A 16,561-nucleotide genomic window follows, 5' to 3' on the forward strand; every position below is an offset into this window, starting at 1 on the left:
TTTGCAAAATGTGATCTTTTTAAAGATTACAATTTGTTTTCTAATTCAATCAATCAATCCAGATACTGGTATTTAATAACAATATGCATTTATTGTGTGATTCCTTGGATTTTTGGTAATGAAAAGTATATGTAATTTGTTAAAAAAAACTGGTGATAATTTTTTTGCTGATGATTAATAAAAGTAATAAAAATAGCAATTTGTTTCTGATAACCGAGCTCCATTCATTCCAATGGTCTGGGGGTTATAGGCTAGAAAATGGGAGACTGTGAGTTCAGTTCCTGTCTCAGCTATGAAAGCCACCTATGAAAGCCACCTGACCTTGGCCCAGTTATTCTCGCTCAGCCCAACCCCTCTCACAGGATTGCTGTTGTGAGAAAAATAGGAGGGGGAAGGTATATTAATTATTTTTACCATCTTGAGTTATTTGTACAAAAAATAAAGATAGGATACTAATAAATAAAATAAATAAGAATGGTTTCCCCTCTATCTTATATATTTTGTTCTTCTTACATATTTTTATCAGTTTCATCCTTCATCAGTTGCTCTCTTCTCTGTTGCCTCTGTGTTAGTTTATTTTGCTCTTCACGTACAATTACTGTTCTTAGTATTTTTCTGTACTTATTTTTGTATCCACTTTCATGAAGCTCCTCAGTCTGCTACACCTCACTCAGACTGCAACAAAAATACCATTCACACATGGTCCCTCATTCAATGCTGCCACCATCAGTTCCTCAGCTCCACCACATATACACCAATACATTCATGCAGACAATACCTGCATGCACAGCATTGCCATATTGATGATGGATATCAGCAACACCAGTCCCTAAAAGAAAATCAGGACCACACTGGGGACCAGAGCAAATAATAATAATAAAAATCTATGTCCTTCATCCACCCTCCCAGCCTTGATCACTGAACATGTACGAGTGATTTCACATGGCAATGCTTCTGTCATGAGATAAACTAGAACATAAATTATGCTTTCACGCAGTAACTATTGTTGAGCAAATATTATATATTATAATCATTCTCAATATGAATGAAATGCAACATTTTATTGCCTGGAAACTTTTCACTTCAACTGATTGTGTAAACTGGTCCTTAAAGCCAAGATCGTATGTGAATAGGTGAAGAGTATTCTATCCTTTACAGTGAAGTGGGCAGTGAAATACCTGCTGGGAAAGTAATGGGACTGAACTACTGAATATCCATAGCATTAAGAAGGGCACTAGAAGGCACAAAGCATACTAATTTTCTAAAATATGTTTAATGAAAAACAAAACACCTGTGTAACAATGCTTAACTAAGTTTCATTTGCCCTACTCCTTTGCTGATGTGCCACATTTGTATGCTATTGTTTCATTTTAATAACAAATGTTTTGTTTTGCGAGCAATCACTGGGTTTATTGTTAAGTAACAGCATGACTGCACAAACATTTCTCTTTGGTTCTCATAATTCTTTGGTAAGTTGTCATATATTATATCCGATGTGACACAATTTCAAAATCCAAAAGTGACAAATATGGAGCTCCGAACATTTTTCAGATGGGAAATTATAATTTGGGTAGAAGATGCATTTTTGATATTTAATTAAGACTTTATATATTTTTCCTTTCCTACTATTGTATAAAAAACAGATCACATACTGTATTGCCCACTGCTTGTTTGATAAATTGGAGTTGGCACGGTAACAGTTGTAATAGCAGGTGCTGTTGCTTCCTCTTCAGATTTTTCTTCTTCAATCCTTGGCACTCCTGGGGCATCTGAGGACAAATCATTCAATATTTTCCTAAAAAGAAATAATGTTGGAGAAATCTTAACCAATCCAATAACTACCATGTTTATAATAATCTTACAATACACGTAACAGAAGACTTGTAGAGAAACCTGAGAATATTATGAATCCAACCTAACCATTTTCAGCTATACTTTTCTTGGAAGTTTAGCATGAAAGCACTTCTGCTCTTGCAAGAATTTAGATATATACTGCCTCTGAATCAAAGTGTCAGATCCTTAAACATGATACTGCCATTCAATTGGGAGAATTTGATTCATTCCTATTGCCTGTGACATCTGTTATTTTATAATTTGTATCCTGGCCCTGAAGTGCCCTGAGATATTTTCACCTCTTGGGGAATGTTTAGGGGGAGGGCCATGTGGGTTGTTTCACTTTGAAAGCTAGCGGAAGATGGCCATGGGAACATATGCTTATCTGTTTCGGCTGGTACAATAACATCTACACACCTGTGGATTGGTTGAATACGCATCTGGCTAAAGGGAAGGGTCTCTACTGCTTTAATTCTACTTGTCTTGCCTAAGGGTATTCAGACGTTGCTTTGAATAGCTTGCTTTCACTTCTGCTCAATAAAAGGTTCTTTTTGAAATACTTCGTCTTTAAGAGTTTTTACTTTCTTGAGTTGAGAGGAGAGGCGATTCTTACAAAAAGATAATAATCTATAACATATCTGTCCTCTTATCCCTCAGTTGTTAATAGCACTTACATTTTAAAACATATATATATTATGTACTATCATAAACTAAAAATTCAAATTAACTACTCACAGCAATTTATATTGTAGTTCTCTCCTCTCATCCCACTTTTTCAGTACTTATTTTTATTTTGTACTTCTCATAATTCTGTATTACCGAATTCTGTATTACTGTCTATTACTGAGACAGAATAACCAGAATGCTGCATTATATCTTAAAAGTAATAAGATAAGATAAGATAAATTTATTGTCATTGTACTCAGAACCTGAGAACAACGAAATAAGGTGCTTATTGCTATTGTAATCATACTATTGATGTATTAGATTCTATTAGATTGTGCTTAAGGGGTCTCTTTTTAGTCATAGCAGCACTGCTGCTGTTGTTGCTGCTGCTGCTACTACTACTACTGAATACTAGAGTGACCAAAATGGCCTATAAGAAGGACCAAAAGAAGAATAGAAAAGTGACATGGGAAGATAAAATATTACCTGGCCAATACATTACAAGACCTGGCAATGGCTAAGAACAGGAAAGTTGAAGAAAGAGACAGAGGGGCTAATTCTGGTTGTACAAGATCAAGCCTTAAGGACAAACGCACATAAAGCTAGAACACTTGCAGTCTGGTGCTGGGAAAACAGCAACAGACAGCAAGTATTTCTTCTTCAAAGAGACTGAAGAAACGGTGGAACACCTGGTTAGCTGCTGCAAGATTTTATAGACTGTAAACAATGGCATGACAAAATAGCAACAACACTGGATTGGGAGATCTGCAAAAATTACCAATTGTGTGCAAGCAAGAACTGATGGGATCATAAAATACAGAAAGTAATAGAAAATGATGTAAGAAGCTAAAATGCTTTGGAATTTTATAATTCAAACAGACAGGCACCCGCCACATAACACACCAGACTTAATAGCTGTTGATAAGAAAGACAGAAAATCTGGATAGTGGATGTGGCAGTTATCTAGAGACAGTGAAATAGAAGAAAAGGAAATAGAGAAGATAACAAAATACAAAGACCTGCACATAAAAATAGAATGACTGTGGCAAAAGAAAACAAAAGTAATACCAACAGTAATAGGCCTCTGGGGTGCAATCCCTAACAACTAGAGCACCACTTGAACACCATTCGTATTGACAAATTCACCACCAGTCAATTGCAAAAGGCGGCTTTATTCGAAAAAGGCTTCCTTCCTGCGACAATACCATAAAGCAGGGGTCGCCAACCTTTTGGACCTCAGGGACCACCAAACTCATAATTTTAGATCTCAGGGACCACTAACTGGTTCTGTGGGTATGGCCTAATTTGTGGGTGTGGCTTGGTAGTCATGTGACTGGCTGGGCATGGCTTGTATGTAAATATTATAAATATTTATATAAATATTGAATTTTTTTATTAAAAAAGAGCAACTTTTACCCAAAATCAGGCAAAGCAAGCAGACTGAGTTGCTCACAGAATCATTCAATGATCTATCTGTCTGTCTGTCTGTCTGTCTGTCTGTCTGTCTATCTATCTATCTGCCATCGGCTAGCTCAGTCTCTCAAATTTGCTTGCCGTGAGTCTGCACTGAATTTGCTTGCAAGCAAACCTTCAGTCCTAAGGGAGGTCCGGCTGTACTTAAAAACAGAGCCGAAGATCTAAAGACTAGCTGGAAAGCAAAAAATCCAACCATTTTCTGCTTCCTAGCTAATCTAAATCTCCCGCACAGAGAACAGATGATGGTTGGAAAAAGGAAAAATAGAAATTTAGCAGGCAAGTTTACCGGGTAAGGAGTGAGTGGGCGGGGAGGGTTCCCATGGGCCATGTGGGCGGCGCAGGCACTTGTGTTTCTGTGCAGCCTGGATTAATTGATTTCGGAGGGTGCTCTTGGGGTGAGATTTCTCTGCGGCCCACCAAAATTTTGTCACGGCCCACCAGTGGGCCGCAGCCCACTGGTTGGCAACCGCTGCCATAAAGCATTCACCATAAAACATCAACATCTATGCCTATCCCAGGTCTTTGGAAAGGACTGAATAGGTGGATAAAAATGCCAAATCCAGTCTGAATATGTGGTTGACTGTGCAATGAACCATAATTATCTATATATTGCCAGGTGATAAAATTTCATGATTAGGGTTTGTCGGCTTCGCTAGCGGCAGGGATTTGCGATCCTGCGCGATCCCTGCCGCGCTAGCCGTTTTGGTGCCTCCGATCTATAGATCTGGAGGCTAAGGTTGCTACGAAGCAGCAGCCGAAGATAAGGAGGAGCTGGTGAGGGGTTTGGGGGTGTTGCAGACCCCCTTCCCAGCCGGCAAAACCCCACTTTCCAAGACGGTCAAGCGGCGGTCTGTAATGGCCGCCTCAAAGAAGCCGGCAGCTGGGTAAGACTGAGCAGGAGGAAGAGAGGAGAAAGTGGTAAAGAGAAAGTTTTTGTGGCTGACCCAGGACTTTAAGAGGCGTTTAATCCTGAGAACGATGGTTTTCTGAAAAATACTTTGTTTCCAGAGGAGGATCTCAAGCGGCAAAACTGAGTGCTGAAAGGGAAAGTTTACTCTCCTTCCTTATGGAATCAACAAATGGCCATTGAGAAACCTGTTGTTTTTCTTTTATAAAAGGTAAAGACTTGGCTTCTTGTTATAAGTGGGAAGGAAGAGGACAAAATATATATATTAAGATTTTGTTGGAGGAGATGCCTTGAAGATCTTGAGACCAGAAATTAATTGCAATAAGGTTTTAAAATACAGATTGGAGGTTTTTTCCTTTCCCTTTGATACCTTACCAGGAAGAGAAAGTGAGAACTTTGTGTTTTGTTTGGACTGATTGACTCTCTCTGGAATTTTGGGGAATTGCTCTAACTTTTGAAACACTTTGGTTGCTTTAAGAAGAAGAATAAAGAATGGCTTTATCTGCTGATGAACTTAGAGAATATGAAGAAAGAAAGGACGCTGTGAAAAGAGCCTTTCTCTCTCTAGAAATGGCGTTTGTTAATTATCAAAAACAACAACAGATGGAGGAAATGGAAGGAGAAGAAGGAGAAGAAGAAGAAGACGCCATCTTCAATGAATTTAAAAATTTAGTTAAGAGAGAAAGGAGAAAGAAAGGAAGGAAAATGAAGGACTTAAGATCTAAAAAAATACTTAAGAAAGGAAAATATAAGATGCAAAACCAATTCAATGTTAATGTTACTGAGCAAAAGGAGAAAGGAATACAACAGAGAGGGGAAGTTGGAGGTAAAAAGGTTAGGTGGGATAAGAAAGGAAGGGAAAAGGGAGGGAAAAGCCACAAAGGTATAAAACAAGATGGGAAAAAAGGAATTTTTTTCAGGGATAAAGGGTAATGTATAATTTCTTTAAAAAAGAAGATTCTGCAAGGTACATAAGATGGTATGGTAGTATTTGTATTAGAAATAGAAAATTAGAATGTTATAAGAATCTGAAATGTTTAGTAATGATAGATTTTAAAATTTAATAAAAGATTAAAAGGAATGTTTAAAATATTGAGTTTAATTGAAAAGACTAATTTACTGCTGTTTTGATCTTATTATAAACTCATTACTGTAGCATTTGTTTCTTGAAATAGACAATTGGAAGGCTATAAGATTTAAAATTTAGATTTATTATTTAATTATATTAATTATTGTGGACTTATTATTATTTTTTCTTTAGAGACTAGTAGGTTGAATGTACTAAGCAGAATCAGATTGGGTATTAGGTGTTATTTTAAATATCAATTTAGGGGGAGGATAGAAAGGCATCATACCTTGATCAGGGATTTCAGGGAAAAATTTTTTTCTTTACTTGCTGTAGGGAATGAGATAAATGGATAATTTGGAAAGAATGGACAAAAAATATAAATATAATGAATTAAATTAAAATGAATTAAATAAAATAGAAATAAGAAGAGTGAAAAGTGGGGAGAAGTTATATGGAAGATATAGAATGGTAAATAAGATAGGTAATGGCATATAAGATGAGCACGAATTTAATTGAAGTCCATACAAAGAGAGGTAATCTGGGGCCAAACTATTTTCTTAAAAGAAGTTTTATATTTTTGTGTTTTGTGTGTCTATGTTTTTTTTGAGAATTAATAAAACCTCGGAGGAATGTTGGATGAGAATAATGTTAAACAAGACAGAGAGGAATGAAGATGATGGTTATAAACTGGATAAATATAGAAAATTAATAATAATTAATGAAATTGAATAAGAAAAAAGAAATAATGAGAAATTTGTTGAGAGATATCTATATGGTTATATTGAAATGGTGAAAAATAGAATTATGTTGTACAAAATAGTATTCTATCTGACTTGTAAAATTAATAATGGAGAGGTTTGTGTACTTAATGGATAACGATGGTTTGTTTGTCTTTAAAATTAATAAAATTTGTTTCAAAAAAAAATAATTCATGATTACAGAAAATATTTACTGAACTGGTAATAAGTACTAAGAAAATGGCTTTAAGTAAGCAAGAAAGGAAGTAAAACTGAAGGGAATAAGCATGAAACTATGATAACCAAAGTTAAAATGGCTACGGAGCTACAAAATTTCCAGTGAAAGTTGTTAAAATACGAGAGTGGTAAAGACAGGTAAGATTAATCAGAGGAAGCAAGTAATTAAGAGAGTTAAGAAGTTTATTTTATGTTGTCTAAAAAATAGAATTTGGAGACAGAATAGCATTTTTAGGTATTGATAAAAATTTGCTAATGGAGGTAGTGGTTGTGGGGAAACTGGCACTGTCAAGGACTTTCTGGAAGAACACAAGCTTAAGATTGAATCCTAAGCTTCCTCAGATCTAAACCTTACTTCCTGTAACTTGTGAAAGTTTAAATGCTCCAGGAACTCAATGGAGAATCAACACACTCCTATAAATCTTCCATTCCACTCATTTCACAGCAATTAAAATATCTGACTGAATTTTATGACAATGAAATGAAAAGCAACTCATCTGATTTTAGTATGCGTGCATTCTAAAAAAGCTTAAGGAAAATCTGATGTAAACTGAGAAAGGGCATATAGAATCTCTTCTGGATATTTCGTATACAACTGGACAAAACTGGCTTCAGTAATCTGATTTTTTTGGTGATCACTGGTTCTCAATAAAAAAATCTTGTGGAACTTTCATTTACAAACAGTGTGCTTGAAATAACACAGCAAATAACACTATTAACAATCAGACTGATTGTTTCATACCCAAACAATATTCCTAATTATTACTTCTCCAAATGGGAGATTACTCTAAAGAAAGCATCTTACATATTAATAAATAGAAGAATGAATCTATGCTTTTAAATATGAGTATTACAAATTGATGTTTTCCCATTTTGCTTGCAAACTGATTAAAGTAATGAGTCATCCTACCATAGTATTTTCCTCACATGAGACCTAGCAGCATATATATGCTGTGTAAGACAGAACTGAATGGTAGACCTTACAGTCCAATTATAGCCCATGCTGCCCAATCATGATACATATTCCATATTTGCCTGCTACTATATTCTAATAATAGGATGAAACATCTAGCAAATTTTTCATGTGCTGAGCTACTGAATGCAGGCATTACAATATTACATTCATACCTGTAGGAAGGTCGTCTAGAAAGAATTTCCCTTCGTTTCTGGGAGTCGGTGACACTGTCCACAGATTCCTGTGAATCTTCACTTTCTGCAATAGTGGAGATCTAGATATAAGAGCATAGTAATTTTATGATTTTAAACATTATTAACCAGGTACTATTTGAAAATCATCTTTTATGTATCAATGTTTTCAGGATTAGAAAACAGATTGCGTATTAAACAGGATATCATTTATTTAAATTAATGAAAGTTTAAGAAAAATCAAGGAACACAAAAAGTAAAATGGAAAAACAGTGATCTTTATTTAAATGAAGAAATAAATATCTTTTTGGGTATGTATCAGTTAAAACAAAGCACAGTGTCTTTTACGCAACTGCCTAAAAACCGGCTTAAGTAATTTTTTTTAAAAAAAAAAACACAGTTTTATTAATTTTAACAACAAACAAAAACACATAAAACATAGAAACATCATCCTTTCCTTCATGAGTTTACAGACAGTGTGTCGGTTGGTTTACCACTTTTTTTGTGCATCCATTTCATAGTCTCCATTGTAGTTATATTACATAATAGCTCATATTATCAATCAACAATTATATAGCCTGATATCATTATTAAACAATCATTTGACTATAATTTTATTAATTCATACTTTAACGAGATAACTATAGTTTACTTAATTTATTTTATAGCAAATCATAAAGTCATACCAAGTCTATCTTAATAAAATTTTATAAAGATAGTATCAAAGAAAAAAAGAAATATGTATTCATTGTTTCCTAAAATTCTAAATATTCTATTATTATATTTTATTATCTAGCCATTGATAGAAAAGGTCCCAAATTTCATAGAATTGTTTATCTTCTTCTTCTCTCATTTCAAATGTCAATCTACTCATTTCAGCACATTCCAATATTTTCTTAATAATTTCTTCCTGTGATGGTATTTTCTCACTCTTCCAATTTTTAGCAAATACAATCCTAGCCGCTGTTAATACATTTACAATCAAATATTTCAAATTTTTATTGTATGTATCAGGTAAGATTCCCAATAAAAAAATCTCTGGTTTCAAATCTATATGTTTCTTTGTCATTTTTTTCAACCATATGCGAATTTTAGTCCAATATTTTCTAGCGTCCTCACAAGTCCACCACATATGGTAATATGAGCCAGGTATCTGATCACATTTCCAGCATTTTTCAGATTTATTCTTGAACATTCTTGCTATTCTTGTCGGGGGGAAATGCCACCTGTAAAACATCTTATACAGATTTTCTTTATATGCTGTTGACATTGTCATTTTATAATTTTGAGACCACAATTTTTGCCATTTCTCTAAATCAATCCCATATCCAAAATTCTTCCCCCAAGCAATCATAGTTTCTTTAACTTGTTCTTCCTCTAGTTTAATTTCCAGTAAATAACCATATAATTTTTTAATCACTTTTTCATCAGTACCTGTCAAAATCTTATCTGTCAGTCAATTTGTCATAGAATCCCTCTGTTTTAGAATCTTTAACATACCTTGAGTGTATTTGCGCATATGAAAACCAATTCATCTTTATACCTTGTTCTTCTAGATTTTGCATCGTTTTAAGTTCACCCTTTTCATCCAATATTTCCCCATATCTAACTGTTTGTTTCTTCTTGCATGTTATAGGATAAGAAAAAGCTTCAATAGTTGATAACCAAACTGGAATTTTCAAATAACATTGTCTCTTAATTTTCTCCCAGTTTAACCATAAAGATTCCCGTATATAATGCCTTCTAAAATAGCCCTGCGATTTAGTTCCCTTTATACCACAGAAAAGCATGCCAGCCCAGTAATAAATCATGTCCTTCTAGTGTCAACAATCTAGTCTTTCTTAATGTTATCCATTCTTTAGCCCACATCAAATTTGCAGCTTGATAATACAACTCCCAATTAGGAAGGCCAAATCCTCCTCTAGTTCTAGCATCTTGTAAAAGTTTTAATTTTATTCTCGTTTTCTTGCCTTGCCATATATACTTCAACACAATTTTATTTAAGTCTTCAAAATAATCTTTGCCAAGCCTAATTGGTATTGTTTGGAACAAATATAAAATTCTGGGTAAAATATTCATCTTGATTGTTGAAATTCTGCCTATTAATGACAGTTGTAGGTTTTCCCATTTCTTCAGATCAAGTGCTATCTGCTGTTTGAGTTTAATATAGTTATTCTCTTTCAATGTAGTACATCTTGACGTCAAATATATCCCCAAATACTTAACCTTATTCGTGACTTGAATTTTCAATAGGTCTGCCAGTTCTTCTCTTTGTCTTAATAACATGTTCTTTGTCAGAATCTTTGTTTTATCTTTATTTATTTTCAAACCAGCCATCTCACCATACGTCTCTATCTTTTCCAATAGTTTTAAAACTGTCTCTAGAGGATCTTCCAGAATGAAAACCAAATCATCCGCAAAGGCTTGTAGTTTAAATTCCTCCTTTTTGATTTTCATTCCTTTTATATTTTGGTCCTCTCTAATATTTCTATTCAACACTTCCAAAGTCAATACAAATAGCAAAGGTGATAATGGACATCCTTGTCTTGTGCCTTTTCTTATGTTAATAGAGTCTGTAAGTTCTCCCTCTATCATTACTTTTGCCGTTTGCTTATAGTATATAGCTTCTATTGCTTGAATAAATTTTCTGGCAAAACCCATCTGTTCCAGTAGTAGTAACATAAATCTCCAGTTCACATTATCAAATGCCTTTTGGGCATCGAGGAATATCAAAGCCATTTGTTTTTCAGGATGCACCTCATAATATTCCAAAGTGTCCAGAATTACTCTCATATTGTCTTTGATTTGTCTCTTTGGCAGAAATCCATTCTGATCAGGATGAATAAAATTATTTAAGTATTTTTTAAGCCTTTCTGCCAAGATTGAAGCAAAGATTTTATAATCTGCATTCAATAAAGAAATAGGTCTATAGTTCTTGATTTGTACTGGATCGGCCCCTTCTTTTGGAATAAGTGTAATGTAGGCTTCTGACCATGTTTTAGGTATCTTCTTATTTGACATAACTTCATTCATGACTTCTAGCAATGGGATGCTCAACGATTCTTGTAGTGTTTTATAAAATTCTGCCAGAAGCCCATCTGGACCTGGTGCTTTTCCATTATTCTGTCTGTTGAGTGCTTTGGTTAGTTCCATCATTGTTATAGTACTTTCTAACATTTTTTCAGTCTCTTTAGATATCTTAGGTAGGTTAGCATTTTGTAAATACTGTTTAATTTTTTCCTCATCAATATCCTCTTGTTTATATAGTTGTCCATAAGAGTCTCGGATAATTGCCTTTTTCTCCTTATTACCATAGCACATTTGGCCTTGATCGTCTATTAACTGTAATATTTTCCTTGATTCTTTCTCCTTTCTCAGTTTGTATGCTAACCATCAGTTTGTATGCTAACCATCTACCTGGCCTATTTGCATCTTCAAAATAGTTCTGTTTAGCACTTCTAATTTTTTGTGCCAATTCTTCTTTCTCTATCTGGCTTAAGTAATCTTGATTCTTTGGTGATCATTGATTCTCAATAAGAGAAAGAATATATTCCAATGAAGCTGCACTTTAAATAGCCCAACCTTTTAAAAAATTTGTAAGATTTTAGTTTTATTACAATGCTGTCCTAGTAAATATTAATATCAGAACAAAATTAGTTCTGATGTTATAGTTATAACATAGATCAATAGTTATACTATTTGCATATTTTAATTATTCACATCTTTAAGAATGAAATGTTCCACAGAATTAATTAAGATCTAATCCAGCATCAGGATTTAAATCATGGTCAACCAGATACTTTAGGAAGGGAACATCAAAGCAATTTGTATAATTCCTGCTTTATACTTATAAATTAACGAAATGATGGAAACCTAGATAGGAAGATGCCAGACTCATATTAAATATTTTGGTTTTGTCATTTTGGAGAAGTATATAAGCTTTTATCTTAAACCAAAAATGAAAACTATTTTCTCACTTATGACATATTAATCATATTAAATCACTAACTAGTCATACACAAATATAAATACATTGTCTCTTTCTTAAAATAATTGTAAATTTTATTTTGTTCTTGTTATGGTGATACATTAACTAGTTAAATACAATTAATAAATGTATGTATGTAGGTATGTAGTTTTAACAATACAAAGATATATTACTGTTTAGCAGGAACTAAAATGGTTACAGGTAATCCCCACATTATGAGTGTTCCCTTAGCAAATGTTTGAAGTTACATGATAAATGGCCCCTGGAGTTTATGAAAAAATCCCAAAACTACGAATAGTGCAGCACCACAGCAGTTGTTCACTGTGCAATATTTGCCCTGCTATTCCCTCACCACCACGCCGGGACACTAGGCCTCTAGATACTCACCTTGAGAAGATCTAGAGCAGGTGTGTCAAACTTGATTTCATTGAGGGTCGCATCAGGATTGTGTTTGACCTCAGGGGGCAGGGATGGGCATGGCCATAGTGGGTGTGGTCAACTCAACATCACTCGTGTTGGGGTGCCTGTGGTGACCAGAGTGCTCTGCCACTGAAAACAGGCTCCCGAGCTCTGTTTTTTGGCTGCAACGTCCTCCTGCAACCGTCAGCCAGTGAAAATGGAGCTCAGGAGGGCCAAGCTCTTTTTTTGCTGACAGGGGCACGCAGGCCTGTCTTTTGCTGTTCGCAGGGCAGCCCTGTGGGCCAGATCTAAGCACCCTGCAGCCCAGATCCAGTCCCTGGGCCTCGAGTTTGACACACCTTATTTAGAGAGCCTTCGCTTTCTTGGCTTTTACGTGTACACAGAGAATGGAGTCCTAAAGAACAGCAAGATCATGCTAGATCAGCAACGCGAAAACTCACGCTATTGATCTCATGTAATCTCATATACTTTAGGGCCTCTGTTCTAGTGCAAATGGAGGCCTGGATGAGAGTTGCAACAAAATGCTTTGAAATGGAGGGAAGACCTGAAACATTGAAGCTTTTCCTCCGTTTGCAAAGCCTTTTGCCATCTTTGCAAAAAGCCTTTGCTAGCAAGAACGGAGTCCCCGGAGGGAGCATACATTGCTCCAGAGCTCTGTTTTGCCAGGAAAGACCTTTTCTCAAGACCTCTGCTGAAGAGAAGCTCAGTTTTTAAGCACCTCATTTCCATGCAGAAGACATTTGCAGTCTCTATCAGGGCAACAAGTGTTTAAGCGACCCTAGGACAGTTGAAAATGGAGCAATTTGCTTCGTCTCCAACCACCCTGAGGGCCACTCAAACTTTTGTCATCCTGACAGCGACTGCAAACCTTGTCTGCATGGAAATGAGGAGCATGTAAGGACCAGCCTCTCCCCCCCTTCGAACAAGTATAGACTCCTATTTCAAAAGGAACCTCTTATTGAAAAGGGGTGAAAGCAAGTCAGAATTCAAAGCAGGCTCCGAGGTCCCTCAGGGTATGCAAATAGGATAAAGAAAATTAGAGACTCTTTCCAACAGTCCAATGTGGATTCCACCAATCTGCAGGTGTGAAGATGTTGTACTGGCCTCTCTAAGAAACAGGTAAGAAGAGTTTCTCAGGGCCATCTTCTGGCGCTGCAATCCACATGGTCCTCCTCCCTCAACATTCCCCAAGAGGTGAGAATTTTCCAGGCATCCGAAGTGCCAAGCAACGGTTATAAATCAGATGAAAGGTTATACAAAAAGACAAGGCAAGAAATAGGATACTTAGGATACATAGAGAGGAAAAGGAACTAAGTGTAACAAATCCAAACCTCCCTTCTTCCACTGAAGAATGACAGATACATGGATCTGACAGCGCTTGAAAACAGAAAGAAAAACTCTGTTTTCAAACAATTCACTCCATTTCCAATCCCCCAAGGGCCACTCAAGCACAGAAACTGGAAACTTCATCTGCATGGAAAAGGTGCGCTTGAAAACGGAACTTTTTCCCATTCCATGCAGACAAAGTTTGCAGTCTCTGTCAGGGCGACAAGTGTTTGAGTGCCCCTTGGGGGGCGGGATTTGGAAACTGAGCAAATTGCTTGAAAGTGGAGCTTTTCACTTTTTCCAAAACCCCCCCCCCCCTTTTGCCCAGATGAAGCCTGTAAACATCTGGGGTGCATGGTCTTGCGCAAGTTCAGGCACCCATCCGTTTTTGCAGAGAATGGGTGCCTGATGTCCTGTGGGATCAGGGCACCCGGGAAGTTCCAGTCTCTGCGGGAAAAGGGGTTGCATGCTAATGAGGGGCTTGAAGCAATGCCAGTTTGCTTCCCCAAAGCCTAACTTCGTGCAAATGCTCTTCCGTACAGAATGTGGAGGAGATTCACTGAGGCTGCCCACCACTCCAGAAGTGCCAGGCAGACTCAGAGAAGCCAAGCAGGGCACGCTCGTCCTGCCACTTGCCGGGAGCAGGCAAAGAAACAGAGACACTGGAGAGGGGACAGATCTTCACAAGGTAAGTGACCTGGCGTAGCAGAACATGTGAGGGGGAGCAATTGTGGGGAGCATGAAGTATTTCAGTGGGTCAGGGGAAGTCTGAAGCAGGTGGCCTGTTCCATCATTAGGTCCCCCTCAGGGCCTTCCCCAACCAGAGATACCTCATATGCACTTAACAAGCCTCGCAAATTCGATTAGCGAATGCATGGGCAAAAGGAGGGAGTGATCGTGTTCAAGGTACGAGATTCACTCCCACGAATCCTGGGGTTATGAATGGAATGAGCAGGCTCCATTACATTCATAACTCAAGGACTACCTGGACTTCCGGTTTGAAGGGCTTCGGCGACAGTCAGAAATCCGCAATCATGCACGGTTTCTGTCTGGGCTCGCTGCTGGAGCACCCCGAGCCGGCTGGTTTCGGGGCTAAGCCACCCCGTAGAGGTGGTGAAGAGGGGGGAGACCGCCAGCAGGGTTGAGGAGAGCCGCATCTCTCCTCGTCAGCTGGCCATTACTCCCTTTCCCGAAGGCGGTTGTAGCGGTGGTCAGAAATGGCCACCACAAAGGAGAACTCGACCAGAAAAGAATGTGCAGGAGGAAGATAAGAAGTGAAAGTTTCGGCTGACTGGGTTAAATTGTAAAAGCAACAACCAAGGTACCCTGGAATTTAAACTTACAAAAAATAACATCGCTCCCAAAGAAGAGTTGGAAGCAGCGAAGGAAAGTGAAAAGGGAAAGGTTTGGCTTTTTTCCCCTTCCCTCTCCTTCCCTATACTGACAACTAAGAGACTTAAATAAGAAATCGGAAAAATCCGCTTTGACATCAATAGGCAATTAAGCTGAAAATAAGCCAAAGGGACAATAAAGATTTCTGGACATTAAAAAATTTCTTTTTCATAAGCAGGAAGGGAGAGAAAAAGAATAAGGGCAGGATCTGGAAGAGGGAGGAGACTGCCTGGAATTAAAAAGAATCTACAGTAAAACTTCAACAAGACTTCTAAAAGATACATTTTAACTGAAACTTTGCAACTAAATAGTAACCCCAGAAAGAGAAAGTGAAAAAAAAAGAGCAAAAAAGAAACAGCTTGCGTGTATTTGGATTATTTGGTGATCTTTGGATTCTTGGTTATTATATTTGAATGACTAAAATCAATCGGGTGGTTGTTTAAAAATTTATACAATAGCACCACTTCTGGATGAATTGAAAATGGAACTTAAAAAGTATAAAGAAGATGCACAAGAAGGGAAGGGTTCTTTTGACTTCGTTTTTCAATTCTTAGAAATGGAGATTTGGAACTATGAGAAACAACAAGAAAAGACTGCAAAACAAGAAGACTGGGACAAAGAAGAAGCCATCTTTAATGAACAAGCAATTTTATGAGGGGAAGAAAAAGGAAAGCGGGGGGAAAGAGAATGGAGAATTTAAGACTTAAAAAAACAACCAAAGAAAAGAAAAATAATTTGAAAAATAAGTATAATACTGGAAAGCAACAGAAAAGGGGAATACAGAAGAGAGAAATAGAGGTAGAGAGACAAGGGGGTAAAAAGGGGAGAGAGAAGAAGAGAGGGAAGAAGGAAAGGAAAAGAAGTTACAAAGGACCGGAGCAAGATATAAAGAAACAGGACCTATTTAGAGATAATGGGTGAAAATCTAACTGAAAAAGGGATTCTGTAAAGGTACATAAGATTGTATTGTTATATTAGTAATAGAAATAACTTTAGAAAATTGGAAACAACGTATGATTAAAATGAGGGATAAAATAGTGTAATTTAGTGAAATGTTTGTGAATAAAATAAGTGAAATAAAATAAATGAGAAAATTGAATTAGGAAGGAACGGGAACATTTTAATTAGTTAATGTTTTATAAAATATAAGTGAAGGGGGGGGGGAATTAACTATGGAAAGCTTATAATTGTTCCTATAGAAGTATGATATTTAATTGAAAAGTAATGTTAAAGATGTTAAGACTTTAATGAATATTAATATTAATGATAAAATTGAATTGGAATGGAATGTTGTTTTAATTATATACATTTATAATTTTTTTCTTTTTTTAAGAATACAGTGTGTATTTTAAGAATGTACCAAG

General features: G+C 36.3%; 1 protein-coding gene across 4 annotated transcripts in view; it reads right to left on the reverse strand.

The window, feature by feature from the left end:
- CREB1 (cAMP responsive element binding protein 1) overlaps nucleotides 1-16,561 on the reverse strand; it is a 57,731-nt gene that overhangs the window by 22,697 nt on the left and 18,473 nt on the right. For 2 of the 4 annotated variants that reach the window (XM_026673188.2, XM_087949464.1), the window contains exons 4-6: nucleotides 8,054-8,154; nucleotides 1,653-1,795; nucleotides 779-829 (exon numbers count right to left, since the gene is read on the reverse strand). In XM_026673188.2, coding sequence (XP_026528973.1) covers nucleotides 779-829; nucleotides 1,653-1,795; nucleotides 8,054-8,154 — 295 coding nt within the window. The remainder of the gene's footprint in view (nucleotides 1-778; nucleotides 830-1,652; nucleotides 1,796-8,053; nucleotides 8,155-16,561) is intronic. The other 2 variants (XM_026673187.2, XM_087949465.1) reach the window with 1 other exon arrangement.

This window comes from Notechis scutatus, chromosome 1 (assembly GCF_049901735.1).
Source record: "Notechis scutatus isolate UNSWTSFEM ecotype Mainland chromosome 1, rNotScu1.2, whole genome shotgun sequence".
NCBI lineage: Eukaryota > Metazoa > Chordata > Lepidosauria > Squamata > Elapidae > Notechis > Notechis scutatus.